The 23,634-nt window shown below is 37.9% G+C and overlaps 1 protein-coding gene across 3 annotated transcripts in view; it reads left to right on the top strand.

Annotated features, from left to right (window-relative positions):
• LOC143354182 (ras-specific guanine nucleotide-releasing factor 1) overlaps nt 1-23,634 on the top strand; it is a 69,402-nt gene that overhangs the window by 41,421 nt on the left and 4,347 nt on the right. For 2 of the 3 annotated variants that reach the window (XM_076788045.1, XM_076788047.1), the window contains 17 exons: nt 4,243-4,349; nt 7,828-7,975; nt 8,296-8,531; nt 10,427-10,656; nt 10,905-11,101; nt 11,448-11,573; nt 11,736-11,838; nt 16,117-16,359; nt 16,840-17,006; nt 17,077-17,462; nt 17,975-18,048; nt 18,217-18,321; nt 18,469-18,741; nt 19,069-19,242; nt 19,643-19,971; nt 20,314-20,435; nt 21,966-21,986. In XM_076788045.1, the coding sequence (XP_076644160.1) occupies nt 4,243-4,349; nt 7,828-7,975; nt 8,296-8,531; nt 10,427-10,656; nt 10,905-11,101; nt 11,448-11,573; nt 11,736-11,838; nt 16,117-16,359; nt 16,840-17,006; nt 17,077-17,462; nt 17,975-18,048; nt 18,217-18,321; nt 18,469-18,741; nt 19,069-19,242; nt 19,643-19,971; nt 20,314-20,435; nt 21,966-21,986 (3,041 nt within the window). The remainder of the gene's footprint in view (nt 1-4,242; nt 4,350-7,827; nt 7,976-8,295; nt 8,532-10,426; nt 10,657-10,904; nt 11,102-11,447; nt 11,574-11,735; nt 11,839-16,116; nt 16,360-16,839; nt 17,007-17,076; nt 17,463-17,974; nt 18,049-18,216; nt 18,322-18,468; nt 18,742-19,068; nt 19,243-19,642; nt 19,972-20,313; nt 20,436-21,965; nt 21,987-23,634) is intronic. The other variant, XM_076788046.1, reaches the window with a different exon arrangement.

Here is a 23,634-nt window from a genome sequence, read left to right as displayed (position 1 = left end):
TAACCCGAAACTCTGATCGTCAGAAACAGAAGGTAACGCAGACCCGAGTTTCTGCCTAATACACGCACGAAACAGCACAACTCGAATTCAACGGACTCATTCGGCTACCTTTCAATTCGTCGTTTCAATCCTCGTTGAGCTGGATCACTAGGGGTAAACTCCTTCCGAGGATTGATCAGAGGATTCATCAAAACGACGACCTTCGTTTTCGAGATATTTGCAAGAAACTGTTGCTTCTGCACGTTCAGTCGAGAACGAAGAATATTCATTTTATTATTTCACCGGTACCATGTCGAAACTCCATACGAACTTTTATTAATAACTTCGTCTCTGTAAAAACGGAGAGACCTTCGGTATTAGTTCTGTCCAACGAGGATCTCTTCTGTCACGATAAGATTCCCGGGAAGTGAAAGATTTATGAGCGATCGAAACGCGACCTTGGCGTGAGCTTATGTCCTATTTCGCAGGCGGTCTCGCGTTCCAAATTAGTCCCGCGTGGACTAATTAACCTGCTCCTGCTATATCAGACCAGTCGAGCCATAAAATTCTCTTTTAAGGTCTAGATCAACACACCTGGCTCAAACAATTTTTGTTCGGTTGTTTTTATGCGAAGCATAGGCTACAGAGGGTGATAAAATTTTAACAACCTCGGTACGAAAAACACATTTTTTTTTTAACCATGTAATGAGTAATGTCCTTTGTTTGTAGATGAAATCAAAATGATAAGAATTCGGTGTAACACTAGAGTTTCGTTTGAAAATTGTTTGCTTTAATATTGTATGTAAAATCGTCAGCTTGTGCGAGTGGTTTTAATATTTTGATCACTTATTATATGGATTGATAAAGCATTGAACAGTAGAAATTGTTTTACGCTGTTACATATTTACACAGCAAAAATGTAGATACATTAATTAATTGCAACCTCCACAATGGTAATCATAAATTACAAAATTTTGCCACTGAAATTGCAACTGCGAGTTGTGTACTTCAAACGTGTTCGCTAAATTAATTTTACGAATTCAAACAAGTCCTTTTGTGCCCTTTGGGAAAACACACTTGTGTTTACAGAAAATGCGATAAAATTAATTTTTTGGGGGCTGAAAACCAAAATTGAATACCTGCATACTCGCGAAAAGATGATGGATCTCTCCGCGACCGCTTCGCCTCACCGCAGGGGTTAACTTTTCGAAAGGGGCAAACGGATTTATCGCGTCCCTTAGCGGTCTAGAACAAGACGTGGCGGATAGAAATGATTCATAAATCTCCGAGGCAACCGTTGTCGGCATTCAGGATGGCTCGCCGGTGAAAAGTATCGCATCCAGACGTTCTGATTATCAGTTCGGTTACACGCGGTAAGCTAACGCCACGATGGCGATTCATCAGCTGTTTGCCAACCGACGCGACGCGACGCGAGGCGACGTTCTTCAGTGAGTGAGACGTATGTTTGACATTATTTACAGACAACTCGCTACCAAATTGACTACAACCTTTTTTTTTCTACGAAGGCTTCTTATCTCTCCCCATTCTCCACCTGTACCCGTCTTCGCGTGAATTTGCTTTGTCTTCATTTTCACTCCGAGTGCATAAACCAGTGATAAACATAAAGAACAGAATACAAATCGGAAGATGGAGCACCATAGTTTGCACAAAATGCTTGTTCTGCACTCGTACACAATATATGTATGCAAGTATCTACTTGAATACCACAACAACTAACTGAGACATACAAGGTCCTCGAAGCACCGGGAACAACGGGAACAATTAATTTTCTGGACACCGTTATGCACCCGGGACTGGTGTAATACTCTTTGTTTGCGCAGGTGTTGGGAGAAGCGCAATTGTTTACCATTCGGTAATACTATCGATAAACTCAATTAACCTTTTACGCTCGACTGGCCACGATTACAGGAAAAATATTTCTCACTCTACGTTTACTCGTACTGTTTTTTACGTTGACCTTTCGTTCCAATATTTTTGTGTTTTACGCGAGAGCACACCGTGCACGTGAAAAATAATTAATTGTCCGTTGACGAAGATCAATAATACTGAAAATATTAGGGGTACCCATAAGTAATCAATTATTTGGAAAGAATTTGTTTTGCTCAAATTCATTCGAAACTCATTCAGGAAAAAATCAAAGAATTTGCAATCGAATCAAAAAATTAAGAAATAAAACATTCACTTCTGTAGAAGATGTAAGGAGGCACCTTGAGTCATATGAAAATTTGCAGGGAAAATGGTAAACTGTCCTTGATAATGATGGAGATTATATAATAAATTAAGAAATAAAAACTTGAATTTACTAGAAAGTTTGTTTTAGATTTCAAAATAATTGATCACTTATAGGTCCCCCTAATATTTAAGGGGAAAAATGAGAAAAAAAAAGTGAGAAAAACTCGAAATTTATTTACAAAGGAACCATTGTCGAATGAGTATTGTGTTGTTATTTGTAATGCGAGAAACAGGAGGTTAAGTACGGCCAAACAAAGCTGACGAGCGTAAAACGAAAAGCGTGTCAAGCGCTGCTCGAAACTGAACAGCAGCCATAAGATTCCTGGTCGATGTTGCGCAATGTTCTTCGGGGATTTAAACGTGTTAAATGCTAAATAGTATTAGTAATAGTAGTAACTATTGCTGTGGGCGTTCTAGGAAAAGGAATCTTTGTTTCCGTGGATGAATTAATAATTAATTTTCGTAACGGTAGCAACGGTGGTACAACGGTGCAACTTTTTCCGCGTGATCTCTATCTCGAACGAGTTTCCTTGCAAGGCGAACGAGAATTTACGCCGACAGGGGATCGTTAATATACTTTTCCAGAGGCAGGGAAAATAAATCTGCAGAGAGTCACATTCATCGATTATCTTCTTTAGGTTTTTGTAAGGCGCTCGCGAGAGAGACGTATTACACTTTGGTCCCTCCGTTTCCGACAGCGCAGCGTGACTCGCTACGTTCTTTGCGTACACCTTGATCAGATTCAATGGGAAGGTTTCAGTGGTCCTGATGCTACAGATAAAGGAGGCTGCGCTGTGAAAAGTTAATTTGCACTAACTCGTTTTAATTAAAGAGGATATTCTGGCGTTACATTTTCAAAAACTCGAAATTTCGAATTTTCCAGAGAGAATTGTAAACTACGTTTGCAAAAGAGTTTGTTTGAATTCGAAAATTAACGTAGTTGTAAACGTTTTCGCAGAATAATAATGATAATTTACAGTTGAATCTCGAAACGCTTTTTTCTCCTTTTTCTTTATCACTTTTTCGAAAACTGTTGCCACGATATCTCCAGTTCTAGACGATCAATCGTTATGTTATTGCATGAAGCAAAATTTAAAAAATCCTCGTCGTTTTTTCTGACTATTTTCACGTACTAAAGGCGGAAAAATATTTTTTAAACATTAGAAAATATTTTAGAAATATTTGAGGTCAAAATGCAATTTAACTAATGTACAAGGAAATACAATGTAATTACGGTGTTCTGAAAAATTATGTTGTTTATTATATGATTGTTGCATCAAACGGTGATTTCAGTTATACCTGTTATTTCTCCAATTCGTAAGTGAATAAAGTCTGGAATAGTTGTATGCGAACACTCACCTAAATATACTGCTGTGGTTTCAACAGAAACTAATTAACCGAATCCTCTGCTGATTGGGAATCCGACTGCTTGTAGATAACAATCCTAATTGGTAATTGAACTCTCCCTAATGGTTCTAATTATTTACACGCTGCGCTGTGAACGTTGACAGGCTAATGATAGCATAGAAATATTTCTAAAAGAACATAGATAATTGTTAAAGGAATTACAGTAAACGAGCACCACGGTGCATTGGCCTGTCGCCAATGGTTAATTACGGTTTTTCTAAGAATTATTCATTAAAATTGCCTCATCTATCGATATCGCTATCGACTGTGTAATCAGTTCCATTCATTGACTACAGTGAATTCTCGATATATGTCAACAACACGGGTCTTGCCAGCGTCGTGTATGGTCCAGGAGACATACCCGAGCCGTGTTATGTTTACCGAGGCATCTCGAAATTCTTGGCCCCTCACGGGGTATACCCCGCGGTAGTGGGGATAATTCCGCGACGTTTATCATCCAGGCCATGGCGACATATATGGAGAAATCGCTGTACATATATCGCGAGCCCCGACGCAATTCGTTTGCTCGATTAAAAAATTAAGTAAACACTGAGTGTATGGAATATAACATTGCATTAACCGTTCTGTCCTAATTTATTTCAGCACTGTTTCGCAATATCCTACAGAAGAGAGAACGAACGGAAGTACGAGCTGAAAGCGGCCACGGAGTTCGATTGCAAAACATGGATCGATGCCATACGAAGCGCAAGGTAAGTGTTCCGTACACGTAATTTGGAGCTCCGGGATAGAATAATTAAAATCAGAAAACCATAGATCGATTATAGGGATGCTTACAGTGACTCTTATCAGAGTTGGTAATTATTCGAGTTGTTCCGAATAAATATTTATCTAAAATAATTATTCGAATAAATTCCTTTTGGTCGAATATTTTATTCGCAGAATAATTGTATTCATTATTCGTACAATAACAAGATATTCATCATTATTTATTCGCATATCGATTGCAAAATTATTCGAATAATAATACGAATAATTGTTTAATACTTTTGATTTTACTGAAAGTTTCTGAGCGTTGTTATGCGGATGCATTCGGTCACATGTGCTCATAATTGGTCCAGTTCTGGCTACGTACATATTACGGTAGTGACATTGTGTTTAGGACTTTAGTCATAAGTTGACTTTATCCTTCTGTATCGTAATATGAATCGACCGAATGTACAAATACAGGACGTACCGGGTGTTAAGAAATTATGTGTACAAACCGTTACAACGAGATTCTACACTCTACACTCTGCACCATAGGGTCAGCGAAGATCTGTTATAAAAGGTGTGGTGCAAAATTGACCTTGACCGACTTTTTCAAGGTGAAAAATGTTGTTATTGCATTCTACAGTACTCATCGCGAGGAACAATAGATATCTCGATTCAACGCTGTTCTCTTAAAAAACAACTTTACTGTACTAGTTTCGTAAACTGTGTATTTAATTCCATATGTCTACAGGGTGTCCCAATATGGTATAAACGTGGAGGAGATTATTCTACACGAGAAAATAAGTCGAAAATATAGAATGAATTTATGGTAACATGTATTTCAAGGTCATTGATATCAGCCAGGAATCAACCTCGTTTTCCCCTTAAACGGAACTACACCGGTAAAGTTACAACAAAGACATTCGAGCGTGTTACAGATCCGGAAGACAGCGTAATTGCAAGCTCTTATTACATTTTTTACAGTATTCCCCCGAATTGGAAAAACCAATTACCTAAGGGTATAATTAAAGCGTAGTGCACTCTGAGAACCGAGCGGCGCGGCGGGACATAAAAGAAAGTAAAGAACAAACGAAGTAATTGGAACTTTTCGAGGAACGCTCGTCGTTACCTTCTGAAAAATGAAGGGAAAAGTTATCGTCCGTATTTGTACAGCTCGGTTGCGCGGGAGGATAAATTTCTAAATCGTGGTTGACCGCCCTCTTTTTTCACGTTGCTACCACCTTAATGCTTCCGTCGCGTCGCACCGGTCTGACAAACGTGATCACCCTGGCAATGCCTCCAGGTGCGCGGAACGAGCACATTGTGTGTAGCACATACTACGTGCGTCAGTGTCATCGCATGCTCTTCATCAAACTACATACCTTTTCCTTTCGGTGGAACGTGAACCGTGAAGAGAACAGTTTCACGCTGTACCAACTGCACTGCACTCGTTATCCATCGTAGATCGAAGAACCCAGACTAAATACACATCGGGCGGGCGGAGAAGTTCGTTTTTCGAGGTTTTCAGAGTGAATCATGGTATGCTCGCCTGAAAACATCAGCTACAAATTGGGAGTGTACACTGAAATCTAACAATGGGGTTCGCTCCACATTTCATTGTTCAAATTGATTGAAAGAGTCTAAGTCAAATGTTTGCACGGTCTACAAGCTCTCGGAGTTCGAGTCACACGTTCGTTTGTCAGAAGGTAACAAAAGTTAAAGTTTAAACGATCGGGACGCCGACATTCGAGGTTTAATGACTCCTAAATTTTAAATAGATCAGAGGGTTGAAGCACCGACTCGAGCAAAGACGCTAGTGAACGCAAATTTTTCGGAGAGCTCTCTTTGAATTTTACATACGTTATGTTAGGTTCTAAAAGAGATGTGCCGCGTCGCGTTTCATTTCGAGGTGTCGAGCTGTACAGCATTCTGACAGAAAATATGAAAATTATCGCTGATTGAAAAACTGTTCAAAATCTGATCGAGCCATCGAATGTACATATCACCTCGCGATTCGAATAATCGAAATTTCAAAATTGGAGTAACTTGAATTACGAAAATTAATTACAATGTTTGGAAATACGAGAGCGTAATGCAAAACGAGCCATATACTTGTAAAGTTTCACGTGTTAATTTGTTCTCTGTGAAAATATAAATATATACATATATATGTTTCATTAAATTTAAATAACTTATTGTACAATCGTAAATTCATATTTTACATAAATCCTATGTATAGGTATATTTATTCTACTTGCCCATAATAGTAGCCGTCGTGTGTCATGCAAGGGATGCATTTCGATTTGATTAATCGTTTCAATGATTCGTAAAATTGTGAATTTGAAGTAAAATCTTTAATCTATTTATAAAACATTTTCCGTAAACGATTAACGGTTCTCCATTATTGCGCTATAATCCATATTTCGTTTCATTTGAAATGAATCTCTGCCAAATAAATACGGTTTAAGTTCGCGCCATCGCATCGCCATCGGTGAAATACGTATCTCCATTTTTATGATTGCATGCAATACCCGGCAATTCAACTGATTGAACGCATCGCGTGATATTTCCAACGTGGAGCGAGGCTCGATGCACGATTGCATCTTGGTCTCGTACGAGCCTTCCGCAGATTTATGTACTGAAATGTATCGATGTTTTGAAAGATTTCTTTGCAAATATAGTTAAGAGCCAAGACTCCGCAGATTCGCGATAATCTAGAGTGACCAGCTTACCGACAAAAATAGACGAAAAATGGTTTTACGTGCCTCAACTTTTCGTCCTCATACGAGAATATTTTTCGCTGGTAAAAGGCTCATTCGGAAGAGGAAGGTTCAATCTAGCGCGCGCTGGTCATCAGCTGGCGGGATTATGCAGATATTTCGTAGTATAAGCGTTAGAAGTAGGCCAAAAATTGACGATCAGCATGCCGTGGAATGCAAGCATTTTTATGCCATTGGATGAGTTTTCTGGATGAAATCGAGAGTAGCGCGCGCTAGAAAATATCTCCAACTACAAATTGAGTTATATTTTGTCTTGATTCTCTGCGAAATAACGCCAAAAACTTGAGGCACGTTTCAGAATTCATAATATCGATAATACAGAGCACAAAATGTGACAAGTTTAGTCAGACACCTAAGATCTGTCGGATCAAGACCAAGACGGATCTTAAGTCAGTGACTGAAGGCTGTGAACGGAAATTATACAGCAGTTACCGACCTGCTGGCTCTGCAAAAGTCACGTGACTACCCTTGTATCGCAAGTAAACAAATTCTTTCGTGCACATGTTCAAGGACACGTGCCTATACTTCACGAAATTGGACAGTTCAAAATCAAAATACATGCGTCCTTAAGAGAAACGTTTGTGTTAAAATTCTACTTTAGTTTGGTGCAAACTGTACGCCGATTTTTAGATACCTATACTTTCAACGTGCCGCGAAGAGACGTCCATTTCACCGCAAACTTGGTCATTGATTACAGCTTCAACAAATTACTACTGCAGAAGGAGCATCTCGAACAGAAATACCTACACCTGTTGCGCATCACGGAAAGCGAGAAAACGGACAAGGCGCAGTACGAGAGTCGATGCATAGATCTTTCATTAGAAGTGCAGGAACTTCGGTCCGAGGTGAGTTCAGAATTTCTATTTGTTTTCTACAGATGAAAACAAAAAAACTGAAAAGTATCTGAAAAAACTTTGAAAAATCACGCATACGCAGTAGGTATCGCCAGATCTTTCAGACCTGTCTCCCATTCTATCCTTCCCCTTCTACCACGGCCCGGTCACGTGACGGGACTAAACCGGTAAAGACAAAAAGAGAGAGAAAGGGGTGAGAACCGTATTCCCCTCGATTTCCCCGATCTGGCGACACGCGCATACATGACAGCGGCCGTCAAAATGTTAATCTGTATATCTGTATATCAAAGTCTTCCGCATTATGTTAACAGTTGAATGCTGCAAGGAAGAAACTGAGAGTTACGTCGCACGGCTCGACTTCGCATACTATGGGATTGTTCGACAGCGGGGAGACTTTAGGAGTTCCACTACCGTCTCCGTTGGAGATGCAAAAGATAAAAAAAGTTCAGAGTTTCTTTCGAGGTTGGCTATGCCGAAGACGTTGGAAACAGATCGTAGAGCAATACATCAAAAGCCCTCATGCGGAAAGCATGCGGAAGCGTAACAGGTGAGACTGATCTTTCCTCAATAATACATCGTCGAGTTTCGTTCGCTGCACGTGATTCTATTTGCGAGACGTGTTTCCCAATAACGTCCACTTTCACAGTAAAAACGAGTATTTCCGGTATTCGTAAGAACGGCATGTACAAAACTTGGATAGTATAGGAGGATGCAAATGTTTTTTGTATCGGCGAAAATGTTTTGGAGCATTCGAGGTCACCTTGAATCGATAGAATATTCAATTTTGCGTAAACATAACGAGGTCGCTCGATTCGTCCTTCCGTCGCGTCGGCGACAACGTGGTGCATACATATTACAAAACGACAGATGCAAAAAATTCAAGGTCACCGCGATATCTTGGAAAATATGAGATATAAAAACATCGAATTGTACTTATTCGATGCGTCTCTGAACATATTACATAATTCGTTAAATATTTTTTTTTATACAACCAATACTGATACTGTGCCATTTTAAATAGTAGTTCTTACTTACCCACCCTGTATACAGTATGTATTATACGTGTATAAATTGTTTGGAATAACATAATTTGTCCGAAAACAACTTATCATCTATGTTCGGTTTCGATTTCAATCAATTTTCTATTTTGCATGTGAATCGTGCTGTGTTGAGCGCTTTTTACGGTAACCTTTCTACCGTATAAAAAACAGAACCGGGTCTACCATGAAAATGTCATAAAAATCGATGTGTCCGAATTGGACATATTCCCTCCTAAGAGTAGTCTACACGGTGTCAAAATATGCATCGAACAACGATAGAGAAGCGTTAGAAAATTTATTTGATTAACAACAAATTGCAAAAGCTCCAATAAAGTATTTCTATTTTAGCATTAAGGTCATTACGAGATCAAAATGTCATGTGTCATAAATATCGATGATAAGCAGACTGCGGATTTTTATGCAAAATTAAAATTGTTTGCATCAATTACGAGAAACAGGAGCCAACCAGAAATTTCTTGTTTCCTTTATTGATTTTTATAAGCTGCAACTAATATAATATGTACATTGATATTCCAAAATTCTTTTAATCTGCCTAGTGTACTAACGGTATTGTACAATAGCTATTCATTTTTCTGTTGATAATGAAGCAAATATTCATGACCTTGGAGTGACCTATCGGACAACATTCGAGGGACTCTATCACTACAAGATGGCTTGGAGTTATTTAGGCAGTTCTAATTTGTTGTCCAGTTTCTTTCAGTAATATTGCAAGTAATTTAGTGGTTCGTTATAAAGAAAACACCCTGCATTTATTGAACACAGCTTGAACGGGGCATAATGTCGCGATGTAACGAACAACTAACTCATTAATCAACACCGATACAGCTCGATGTTAAATTCGTTGAAGTTAAAAGCGAAGCGTACACGGGCGTAACGAGCTTATTTCCTCACAGAATATGAAAGTTTGAAATAACTTTGTTGTCTTTTTGCTTCAACCGTAAGAGTATCAACTGCTCGAAGCGCAAACTCATTAGCTTCGAGCGTGCCACCGTTTTGCTAATTATAACGTGTTTCTAGCCTGCGCAAAGGTTAATTACTTTATCAAGCACTTGGAACCGTAACAGTATCAATATTTTTTTCTTTCGTCACGTGAATCTGTCCGCTAATTTCGCCGCGAACAACTTTGCCTTTACCGTCGCTTTTCCTGTTCATTTGTCTTTCTTACTTTTCGTTTCGCAGAATCGTCTCGATTGAACAAGCGAATATGCTTGGAATTATGTATCATGTTTGGTCTCATTTTAGTAGGAAATTTAATCAAATAATAATTGAAAACAAGAAAGTTTGGTAGTGGGGGTAGATTTTTTAGAAATATCGTGCACATCTCTGTACCATATATCAAGAGATCACTGTGCTTGCAATTAATTAATTTTCTTCGTTTCAGTTTGGTATTCAATATGGTGGAAGCTGAAGAAGATTACACGAGACAGATGGAAATTTTAGTCAGCTGTTTTCTGAGGCCTTTCTTGATGGCTGCAAGCTCAAAGAAGCCTCCTTGTTGTCACGAGGACGTGAATAGTATATTTTTAAATAGCGAATCCCTGTTATTCTTCCATCAGATCTTTTTAAAAGGTCTGACGTCTCGTATGGAGAGCTGGCCCACTTTAGTTTTAGGTATGTCTTCTGAAAACACTTTATCAAACGAATTAATCCACACAATTTCAAAACCAGTACATTCTCGTCACAATAAAATGACGATCTCGTTATCAAATTTCAGTTTTTACTTTTCATTTATCATAGAATTCAACAGATTCTCATTCAAGTTCTAGTCGTTCAAATTTACTGTTAAACTTTTCGTTTCATTAATTTATCGTGTCGAATAGAATGGCGACTGAAGCGTACGTGTTTCTCAATGATTTCAGGCGATTTGTTCGACATGTTGCTACCTATGTTATCAATTTATCAAGAATATGTCAGAAACCATCACTATAGCCTTCAAGTTTTGACGCACTGTAAGCAGTCATCGGCGTCATTCGCGGCGTTGCTCACTAGATTGGAGAAAAAAACTGCATGCGGAGGACGCACGCTGGAGACGTTTTTAACATATCCTATGGATCATGTGAGTTTATATGTTCCTACACCGATGCTTTCTTCAGTGAAAATTAGTGAACAGATCTGCCATTTAATATTTGATCTCGACACTCCACAACTATTATTAATAACTTATTGATGTTCACGTATTTATAGCTTGTAAGTAGACTGCGAATCTTTATGCAAACTTCCATAGTCCCATTTAATTTTATAAAAACCAAAACACGGGATGAAATTGTGTTCTGTAAAATTTGAAATTGCTTTATATAACGTTTTATTTATCTTCGGTCGAGGCTGTTAATTTTATAGCAAAGCTAATAAATCGATTAATATGAGTTAATTATTCCATGCAATACTACTTGTTTGTTTTTCAGTTTCCAAAGTATATTGTTACACTGAACGAAATCTTGGCACATACTCCGTTCGATCACGTGGAACGCAAAAGTTTGGAAAATGCGAAACGTCAATTAGAAGACTTGTCGAGGCAGATGCGGGACGAGGTATCGATGACAAAAACATGTTCTACACGTACTTTAAATTTCTCATAGAGAAACCCTACTTCAATATTTTCTATCTTGTCCACGCGCGTATATTCTTAAACATAAACTAACTTCGAACGACGTACCGATCAGTGTGGTACCTACATGTTTATATTTTTTCAGGTCAGTGAAACTGAGAGCTTGCGAAAGAATCTGTCGGTGGAACGAATGATCGTTGAAGGCTGCGATATTCTGCTCGATGTTAATCAAGTATTCGTCAGACAAGGTAAGCAATATTGTTTTTGAAGTGGGATATACATGATATGTATACATGATTCAAATAGTTATTAACAATGTCAATGTACCAGTCAATAATATTAGTGTAGTCCTTCTTGTTGGATGAAATTTGACATAAAACGAGACACGGTACATTCGTGCTATGACATATCGATAAATGACACGCCAACACGGTCAAGATCTATTTATTTACACATTTTTACATTCATTTTATAAACGTTTACAAAACGTTCATAAACGTTTGTAACAAATTGTTCCGAAAGCTGTTAAAAATCGACTATCATTGTATGTGCGTTACCTTGACAACCCCTCGTTACTTTTGTTTTACTTTGATCACAGAAGTTGCACACTATATATATCGCTTACTACATTTGATAAAGCAGATAAATAAATAGGCTGTAATAACATAGGCACAATATCAAATATAGTGTTTAATAGAACAATGTAGCCACTATTAAAATACGTAGAGCGAATTGAAATCATTACGTTTTAATTAAGACAAAGTCATTTTGACTTCGTGGAACTGGATTTAATAACGAAGGTATACAATGGTACGTTCGTTTCATAAAACTTAACTTTTCTCTAATCTTGTTCCACGTGTGTTTCATATGTATATGTAGATGCGCGCGAATCAACGAACACGCAGAAACTAGTTCGCAGTTTCTACTTCGAAGAACTTCATTATTCATAAATCTGCGCGTTGCACCAACCCATGTGGAATTAACATAATTAATATAATTTATTTCTTAACTTGATATTCTCAACTTGATAATATATTAACATCCTCATATTCTTTGAACCTCGTAATATTGTATTAATCGAAGGAGAACAACCACTTAGAAACAAAAATTTTAGGGTTCGCCCAAAGTTTTTGAAATAGGGTTCCATCTGGCTTCTCGGGTTAAATACCACTCCTCCTTTCGAAGATCCATTTTTCACAAAAATTTTTAAAACATTCTTGTACGACAATTTTTTCTTTTCCTGTTTGCCATAAAATAAAAACAAGGAAAAAGTTTGGTCATATCTTAATAAATAAAAATATCTTAATCAAAACTTAATAAAATGTTGAAAAGGGGAGGCTTCAATATTCAAATCTATCACCGATTCATTCACCGGAGAAATAATTTTTAATGTTTTCGAAGACGCTTCGATTGGTAGCACGTGAAATGGTCTTACGTAAAACCGAATAGTAGTTTTTGAAGTTTCAAACTTTAAAATGAGATTAGGTTTATTGTTGTATTATTCTTTCCAACGAAATGATCACAGGTTAAATATCGACAATTTTTCACAAAATTCTTTGTGTTCGAAGTGTTCGAATACTTCTTGGTTTCATTGTAAATTCCTTGATGGAGAAACGGTTTCATCGAATTATTAAATTTTGCTCATCGCTGTATACGTATGCACCTAATAGACATTAGCACGATTGCTTTCGGCCGCAAAACAGATTTACAGTATTCTCAGTAGGGATTCCTTTTTCTCTTTCGTTGCCAAACGTCGGTAACAAAATCCCATCGATATTCTCATTGTTTCGTTAACTATTTACCTCGTACCGAGACACAGGTGTGGCGAAACTTTTCAACACAGTCGATAAACTCTCTCGGTCGGACTAGTCGCAAGGGAGTTTCGCTTCGAAGTTTCACCGCGGACATCCGTGAGCAGTGATGGGCAAAAAGAGTTTAAAAATGTTGTGTCATTACAAGATTCTTCTATCGAATATACTGTCTGAAACACCATGGTATTTTCTACGTGTCACGTGACTTTTGCAGAGTAATACTTAAGATCCGTCTTGGTCTTGATCCAACGGGTCTTATATCTGTGACTAAACTTGTCAAATTGGTTGATCTGTATTATCGATATTATGAATTCTGACGCCCAAAACGTGCCTCAAGTTTTTGACATTATTTCGCAGAGAATCAAGACAAAATATAGCTCAATTTGTAGCTGGAGATATTTTCTAGTGCGCGCTACTCTCGATTTCGCCCAGAAAACTCATCCAATGGCACAAAAATGCTTGGATTCCACGGCATGCGCATCGTCAATTTTTGGCCTACTTCTAACGCTTATACTACGAAATATCTGCATAATCTCGTCAGCTGATGACCAGCGCGCGCTAGATTGAACCTTCCTCTTTCGAATGAGCCCTTTCCCAGCGAAAAATATTCTCGTATGAGGACGAAAAGATGAGGCACGTAAAACCATTTTTCGCCTATTTTTGTCGGTAACATCGTCACTCTACCTTATCGCGAATCTACGGAGTCTTGATTCGTAATTATGTTTTGTAAAATACTTGCATAATTTGTATTTAAGAGCACATCGAATACCGAATACTTCCTCTTCCAGCAATATATCGCCCAAAATTCAAAGCTCGGTGGTTGAATTATTTATCTTAAACCGCACAGCCGATTGTACATACACGATGCAGCTATGCAGGCATCAAAGGACGCTTGTGAAATTCAAGGAAGTCATTTACCATTTATGTTCGGCCGTGATGTTGTATCAAGTATTTATATCTTTGTCAGATGAAATATATGAAATACAATATTGTATTCGATGAGCTCTTAAAAAATCCAAATCACAGAAGTATTTCATATTCCATAACACGAATCGGTTAACATAGTCAACCGATTAATATGCATACATTCGATAAAAGTGTTCAGTATTTCACGTGTGTTTCAATTACAAAAGCATTCGACGCTACCTATCCGCTGTCCATGAGAAGCGGAAATCCGAATTGGAGAGCGCAAGCGTGCATTTATGTTTCCCAGAATCGATGGGGTTGTATTTGCGGTGAAGGCAATACAGGGAAAATCCGTACGATCATGCGCATGGATAATTATCAGGGCTGTCGTAACATTGTCATACAAATTTTTCAAATTACTTGGAAACAATCCCGAAACATCTTTCCAATAAAATTAGAAACATCGCTTGGCCATCATGAACTATAAACGAAACTGAAAATTCACCGATTTTACGTTGTCCTTTTTTTCACATCGAGTGGATCACTATTTGCGCTATTTGCAAGAGAAACAGATCCAATTCGATCTCATTTAAAAATAGGGACTGCGAGATGTAAAATGTGTTAATTGTTGTAGAGAGCCTTCTGTTATCGAGGGTGGGAAAATTTAGCCTAAACGAAATTCCTTTCGTGGCACGGCCCTGGCTCCTCGTGTTCGGCCTTAGGGTACATTTATGCATGTCGAAGCTGCGGGTAAAAGCTATGGGAACGTCGATCAGAGCGGCGACAAAAGCTGTTGAATATTTATATCTCTGGTGTGTTTATAGTGGAGCTGCGAGAACGGTACAATTTCAATCGTTTAGGGTCCTGCAAAGATGAGTGATTCTGAAAAACTATTGTTATCATCGTGTTTGGCAATATGGTATACCGGAACAAATTTATGCAGTAAACATAAACATTGCGTGCATACTTTTAATACGGAAATAAACAAATTTGGAGAGTTTCACTATTTGCCAAATATTCTAAGGGTTCGTCTACAAACGTTTTTCGAATTTATGCGATCGAAAATAGAAAGTTTTGATTACATTTCGTCCAAGATAAAAGCAGTCTGATTGAAAGAAAGTGGTGAAGTTGTTATAACAAGTCAATTTCTTGCGAGGAAAGATTAATGACGAGTACCTAACAAGGTAAGTCAACAAAATGATTTTCGAAATCTGTTGCATCGCCGCAGGTCGTTATGTAGCTACGCGTTGCGTTCTCTGGTCGTTGCTTCCTTCAGTGTAAATATTCCAATTATAGCACTATCAAATGTATAGTATTTTTACCCTTCGCTCTCATCGTGTCGTTCCGATTGTTTATCGCAGCTCCAATATAAACGTACCCCTGGATTGCATGGCCACTATGCAAACATATTTTCCCATAGTACAATGTATAAGAAAAGTCACACCGAAGATTCTCCATAATATTTTCTTGACTTAAAACTCTATACTTGCGGCAGAACACGACAATTAGGTTTCTTTATATCTTAATAATTCTTTTCTCAATCTTTAGAAAAAAAACTGTTTACAGGGTTTGAAAACTGTTACAATATTTATTTTACACATATTTATTTTTCGCTGGCCATCGTTCACATCGAAGGGGTGAAATCAGCCCTCAAAATTAGGGGGTTTTTCTCAGAACTACGTTCTCCCAAAGTTTCACCAAATAGTCGTATGTCACTTTGTTATGTTCCGAGTACGAGCAACATAGAATCAATCGATCGAATGCACAAAGATATAAACATATTATATTATACAATATTATGTTTTGCAGGTTCGCTTATCCAAATTTTGGATAAGCCAAAAGGAGCCAGAAGTAGATTGAGCGCGACATTCGGGGGTAAAGGCGACAAGGAAGCAATTAGGCAGTGCTTCCTCTTCTCGAACCATTTGTTGTTAACAACGCGATCAGATAATGACGGCCGTCTAAATTTGGTTCCCCAAATTGGCAAGATACCATTGTCCGAAGCAGTGTTGATCGAGGATCCGAGCGAAGGAGCGAACACGGATGATGACGGTAATTCAATGATATTACCGTTAATACAAACGCTTATTAATTCCAGCTACCCCAGCTATTTGCAATCTTCGCCGTTGCTGCTGCTTACACAGCATGATCGATACGTAGAATTTACAGAAGTAAAAACATTTTATCATTATAAACCAGAACCAGAATTCATGGAAAGCTAATGCCCACATCGCCATTAGACACGCCATCTCCCTTTTCTTTAATTTCGTACCATGATTCATACAAAACCCTATAATTTTTTTTTTCACAAACATTCGCCTAAAAAATTGTTTTCATTGATTTTGATATTTTGATTTTTGCCTAATGTGATCAATTTTTGCGACCAATTTACCGCGAACACCCTTCATAGATTATTTTAGTTTGAAACTGCGCCAGCTTTCTACGCCTTGGCTGATCCGTCGTGAAATGGAGTATTGAAAACTTATATATATAAATTAATGTATTATTGCCATGACTGCGAACTGATTATAGAACTGTCAGTATGTTCGATGTCCAGCGGAATCAGCGAGAGCAGTGGCAGCGCAAGCGCGAATACGAGTAGTCACAGTCACCTTCAGAATCGTGATTTTAAGATTATAGTCGACTTGAAGCTTGGCGGGCCTCAAGTCACGGTGCACCTTGTAGCTGCTTCTTTACAGGTATCGTTGACATTCATCTTTTTCTTCTTTTTCCTTTTCTTTGAACCGATGAATATTACGATGTACACAGGAAAAAGCTGCTTGGATCAGCGACATCACCCAGTGCACGGACAGCATCCATTTCAGCGACCATTTAATTTGTCCGTCGTTGTCGGACACAAGCTCTATCACGATGCCACAGGCGATCAAAGCTGATCCGAGCCTATTCAAGGATGACGTAGACATTAGGTTCAGTAGGAAACTGAATTCTCGTAAAATACCGCACATACGGTCAGCTACGCCTGAACGGTTGCTTCAGCAACTGACGGACCTACGGTTCCTCAGCATAGATTTCCTCAATACGTTTCTGTTGACGTACCGAGTTTTCACTGATGGCGTGATAGTTCTGGAAGCCCTGAAGAAAGTGTTCTACGAGTCCGAACCACCGGGATCCGACATACACGCAGGCTCCTTTGAGTAAGTGTAGTTAGCGTTAATCGCCTTGCCCCTCATGGAAATATTTTTTTAGGTAATATTTAGCAACGCTCTGATTTTACTTTCATATTTTTTGTCATTTAAAATTACAAAATGGCGACGTTCTACAATAGCAAGCAAAAATTTTTTATGTCAACTTGATCAAGAACAAATACTTTTCAATGTAGCTTACGATTTCTCTGATATCTTGGTTTATCGAATTTTTATGAATAGTTAACCTAATTATTCTTAGAGGACAAAATTATATTCTTTAAGCAGCCGCCATTTTTTTTTACTTTCCTCAATTATTACATTATTTTCCATTTTTCCCGACTTGAATTTTATGATAAAAATAGGTAGAAGATGAAGATTAAAAGAATGTCAATTATGTTATTACAATTGATACGAAAAATATTTCGTCTAATCATCAGAATAACTGATATTCACATTCTTAGAAAAACAATTTATTACATACGTCTATATTGCTTTTGACACAGTCGTAATTCTGTTTCTAGATCCTTGGATGTATTGGGAGTTGGTGCAGACACACAGTTACAAATACATGATAGAAGAAGAAGCTCCGTTTCCGGTATTTTCTAATTTCATTGTTAATTTGTACTAAATTGTGCAGTAACTGTTTTCCTTAGAACGTGTTTGTTGAAGCAGAAAAGCCGACATGTATTTCATGAATACTGTTAAATTACGTTAATATTGTGTTCCGAAAAGAGTATTTAAACTATACTTTTCACCTGTTTAGGATATGAATCTGAGATCAGCGAAATAAAGAGTCAAAGTTCCTGTGACTTCAATAAGGGATACACTCTCGCTCAAAAAGGTGCCTGGAAGGGTGGACTTAAGAAGGGTAAATTTATGAAAATTGAAATTTAAGAATTTAATATTAAATATTTTGGTAATTTTAATGTAGACGTTGATCCTCATCGCCGAGTTTTATGAACTTTTATTTCTTGAATAAACTACTATTAAATGCTATAAATTACTCATTCAATAGAAGAAGATAGACAGACACGTACGATCGCGGAAGCTCCGTCGATCATAAAACGCAGTCCAACTATACAATCATCCACTGCATCCGTTGACGTTCAGTCGCCAGCTATGCTTCGCAAGATCAGCATTCAAGCGGATCTAGATGAGACGGAAGAAGGGAAGGAAGATAAAAAGGAAGAAAAGAAGACAGAAGAAAAGAAGATAGAAGAAAAAGATGGTTGCCATTTGACTATACCCAAAGTGATCAATGCTTCGTCGAGTTCTGAGACACTTACCGGTAAGAAATGCTATCGATAAAACTGAATAGAGGTCAGAGTTACATGCTACCACTAACAAAATGTTTGTGGAGGTTCCATAATATGTATGATACAGCCAAGTCTTGATCTAACAATAAACCGAACGGAGCTACACGATCTTATTGTTAGTCAGTTCGCCTATCCCGTCCACTGAGGGGCATACACTATAGTAGCTGTACACTGTACACGATCTACAGTAGGTATGTCATAGCACGAACATACCTATGTAGATCAAGACTTTACTGTAGCACTATTTCTTTGACGTATTCAGAATCTGATGGTAATTAGAACAATCCTTGTGGTTTCAGACAACACTGTGGTAAGTGCTCCTTCCTCGCCTGGCAACGTGAGCTCCGTTACATTAGTTGGATCGACTGGATCAGGATCAGGCTCTGGATCAAGTCCTCAAGATGGAGGGACCTTTTCCCGCGGCGTCTCTGAAGAGACAGATACGCCAGTCGCAACGGAAGTATTGAAAGACGGTACAACAATAACGTTTTGATTAATAATAACAATATCAACCCCTTTTACAACATGTGCCCGATTTTCATAATAAAACGATTAATAAACGCGATCTATAGGCCTGTAACAGAAAAAGTTAAGAATATCAAGTACCCGAAATTCTAGGTTTTGCGTTTCTTCCAATTTATTGTGTCGTCCACTTTATATTTCGTTAAAAGTTTTATTCAAATCACTGTTGTAATCTTTCGCTAAAAAAGGCATCGGATGTAATATTAACAGTAAAATATATGTTAAAACATTTAGGTTAAACTATTTCTAATTTCGAAAATATCAGATTCTCGGGCCAATCCAACCCAGAAGTTGTGAACCCTTTTTTTTTGTTTCACTCCCTAGATTAACGATTTCCAATCATGTGTTTAGACGTACAATTCACCTACGAAGACTCGGACGCTAAGGCCCCTAAATCAGTGGGGACGCCTTTGAAGACACCTCCGACTCCGTTGGCGAAATCTGCTGCGACGGCTGAAAAAGAGAAAGACGCGAGCAGACAAGAGAAAGACACGAGCAGACAAGAGAAAGAAAAACAATATCCAGCGGAAGGCGAGATTACTGGCTCGACAACACGGCCTCAGTCCCCGGAAAAAGTACAGCAAAAACAGTACCATGCAAATTATTACTTGCACAGAGCCTCGGTTGGTTCCGCTCCACCAGCTAACGCAAGAAGCGGCTCTGTTTCTACGATCACCAGCGTATGTGACCTAAAATTGCTTTTTACCAAATTGTCTCTCCATATTAGCGTTCTCTTGACAGATGCACCTAAAAGTTCACTAATGATACTGAAAAGTTCACTTATGATATCAATTGCTTTTTACCAAATTGTTTGTCTGCGCTATCCCTTTTCTTGATAGGCGGGCGCGCCGAAAACTATTTCACTATTCTTATACATTACACGATTTCACTCGAGCATTGTTACCAATTCGTTAAATCGTTAATACAGGGTGAGAAAAAATTCAGAATAGTATTCTCAACATATTCAATCACGTATAAAACAAAACACACGCGCGCACACACATTTTTCGTTTCTTTTTCAGAGTTTTTTGGTGAACAGGAGATCGATCCAAGAAACAGAAATGGCTTCGCAGCCGGCAATCCCGCAGAATGACAAAGCTAAAGCCGGGGTAGTGATAACCAGCTCCCGACAAAGTCAACGAAGGTTCGTTCGAGTATACCTGACGTGTTTTAATGTTTCCATCTATGTGTCGGTACGCATCGCGAAAAGTGCGCATGTAGATCGATCGCGGGGTTTTCCTTTTCTCGAGACTATAATCAAGAGAGCTGATCGCCTCGCGTAACGTACCGTCGAGCAAAATTGACAAACAGTTGTTATACAGTAGAACCTCGCTCGTTGCACGAAAGAGGTAAGCAATGGGATCATAGCGATTCGTAGTCTCGATCATCCTTTGTTTCTACCTAGCCACCACGAGTTCCAGAACTTTGAACACTTATCTACAATAGTAGTGGGAGTCGCTAGTATGCAACGAACGAGATTTCGTGAAATAATCGATGTTGCAACTAACGAGGTTCTACTATGTAATTCGTTCGATAGAGGAACAGTGGTGTTGCACTACCTCGAGGACAATAAAGCAGTGTCGCATCAGTATTATCCTGAAATAATGTTTAACGTTACCGTCGTGTGCCTCGAATATCCATTAAGACATTGATTTTGTACAGGCTTTTGTACTTTTCAAAAATTACGAGAATTATCTCTATTTCGTTTCTCGGTACTGCTACTGAATGTTTATTGCAATAAAGGTATTTTTCACTTTCTTACGCATGAGTGCTTTATCTCGATGACTTACTTACGTGTTCTTCTTCCGCCTATAATATTCCTTTTTCTCTCTCTTTCTCTCTCTCTCCCTCTTTCTCTCTCTCTCTCTCTCTCTCTCTCTCTCTCTCTCTCTTTCTTTCTTTCTCTCTCTCTCTCTAGATAGAAGAGGTTTAATCTTTACACGCAACTATTATATTTTGTACATAAAATTTTGAGAACTTTATGTGTATTTTTGATCATTATTTTTTAGCATATATTCTTTTCAGATTAACATTACATCTGCATATGTCTATTCCTTTTTTATTCAGTATACATTTCTTCGTTGTTGCGGCCCATTTATTTCTTAGCTATGGAAATGCGGATAGAATTCGTACAAATTTAACAATTAAATTACTCGGTAAATTAAACGGTAATTTCTGAAAACTTCTAAATCTACGAAATTATAGCAATTTACTCAAAATAGATTTTTTAAAACAGTTTGTTCTATCTCTGTCAATTTTTCTCCCAAGCGAATAAAGAAAATCAATGAAACTTGAACAATCATGTTCGATTCGCACCGATTATTTCAACTAAAAAACGCGACACTACCCTTAAAAATCGTTTTGCATGTCACAAAAAAAAACTACGGCCATCGAAATATCTTACGACAAATAGGAAAGAAAATTGTGTCAAAATTTTAATATGTTTATATAGGTAATCGTTTTTTGTTCCACGCAAACATTATTCTTAAGCATTTTTCTATAAGATGCGTTCACATACATAAACATACCTTTAAATGATCTACATCTCGTGCCTGTCCAAATGTGTGTAAACCCTCTTTAAGTGATTCATGAAAACTCATTTCTCTGGTCGAAATAATGTTTTAGTTGTTTTTAATGCAACTGTATTTCATATGTCGTTTTGTATCACTCATAGCGTTGGACCTGTATCTTTCTGGTAAGTGTCATCCTTTCAGTTTCTGGAAAGACGTTATTTCTACGTTCTGCGTGCCGCATGATGAGCTGTGTACCGCAAAAGTTACTTATACACCTCCTGTAATCGTTAACTGTTTATACTCACCGAACGTTCACCGTAAGTGTTTAATTAGTCGAACACCAATGCTCACTGCATTCACTTCTTACCTTCGATTATGCACCTATGTTCTTGGAAATTGTTTAGACATTCAAAGACTCCATTGTTCGGTAAAAATATACTTTTGAATGCGTTGTTACGAGCCAGGGCTGCGAATAGAGTGAGAGAATGCGAAATAATGCGAAATTGGGGAACCGCTGGGAGGTTGGATCACTCATAGACGAACCTGATGCGAAATCAGGGAACCACAAAGATGGTATAGTTTTCGTGGGCTAAAATCTCTGTTGGACGCGATTGAATTGAATACAAGTGTACAATAAAAGTATTGTTACCTAAGGTGCACGGTGTTGACGATCTGGCAACGCGGAGTCTAAGAGCAATTATTGAATACCAAATATGTAGAAGTACCTATTACCGAAATAACGGAATCTATAAGGTTAACTCGATTCGAAGAGGACTTTAACCCGATCTCACTAGAACTGATTCTTACGGACGCGACTCGACGTGATTCTGCACATCACTGCACAGTTACTGACCAAACAGGATGAAAATGAACGCATACTGGTATTTGTCGTTTCCAATGAGTTGAAGGTTTGCAGCTAAATCTCTGTTTATAGGGCTAAACGAAGGGTTAGCCAGGATGTTTCCTATCAGAGACTATCTTAACAGATTCCAGAAGGAAATGCTCTCAAGATTTCCATATTAGAAAATCGTACGGTACTTTACTGAATCATGCTTCGTGCCGGCTGCTGAAATTAATATTTTCGTAAATACTAAGTGATTTTTTCTTATTTGGGTATAACGCAAGAGATCTTAAGAATTTTTCACATATTTCAATAAGATATATCACAAGTACTCCTCACTGTAGTAAATGTTTCGATCACCTGAATGACATACAATTGTTTATTTACATACTTCTGCATGTAATTAAATGTTTATTTTACTTCATTTCTATTCGAAAAACACTGCACTTTCGACTTCTGTTCTATCGTGGAGACTTATGAATAAATAATGTTTACTTTATAATTTTGATTTACTACATATAATCTGCACTTCACTGCACTACAAAATGACAAGCGATCTAAACGAAATAGAAATAGTTTTCACCTATTAGACGCTTTCTGTTAATTGGTGTTCTGTTAATTGGAGAATAAGGATATTTTTATTTAAATTCTTTTTCGTAAAATTGACTTGGAAAATTTTTATTTTGTATAAAAATCCGCAGTGTATTTATTAGTCATCTTAACGCCAATATGCCTCTTAGTGCACATTAGATTTCATACCAGAATTATTCGAAATATGTTAGTTCATCTGTCGAAACTCGGCTTTTATTACACGGTGCTTAAATATTCACGGTCGTTAACATTTCAAATATAGGATTTCATGAATTCAATTCTCGAACTTTAGAAATCGTCGTTTTTACTTTATAATTCCTTCATTTGATAGCCAGTGTTAATAATTTAATGAATATAGTAGGTGTGTACACGGAGTCAAATAAAAATACAGAAAGGCT

The sequence above is a fragment of the Halictus rubicundus genome, chromosome 5 (assembly GCF_050948215.1).
Source record: "Halictus rubicundus isolate RS-2024b chromosome 5, iyHalRubi1_principal, whole genome shotgun sequence".
Taxonomy (NCBI): Eukaryota; Metazoa; Arthropoda; class Insecta; order Hymenoptera; family Halictidae; genus Halictus; species Halictus rubicundus.
Note: the sequence above shows the minus strand (reverse complement) of the source record. Positions and strands in the feature narration are given on the sequence as shown.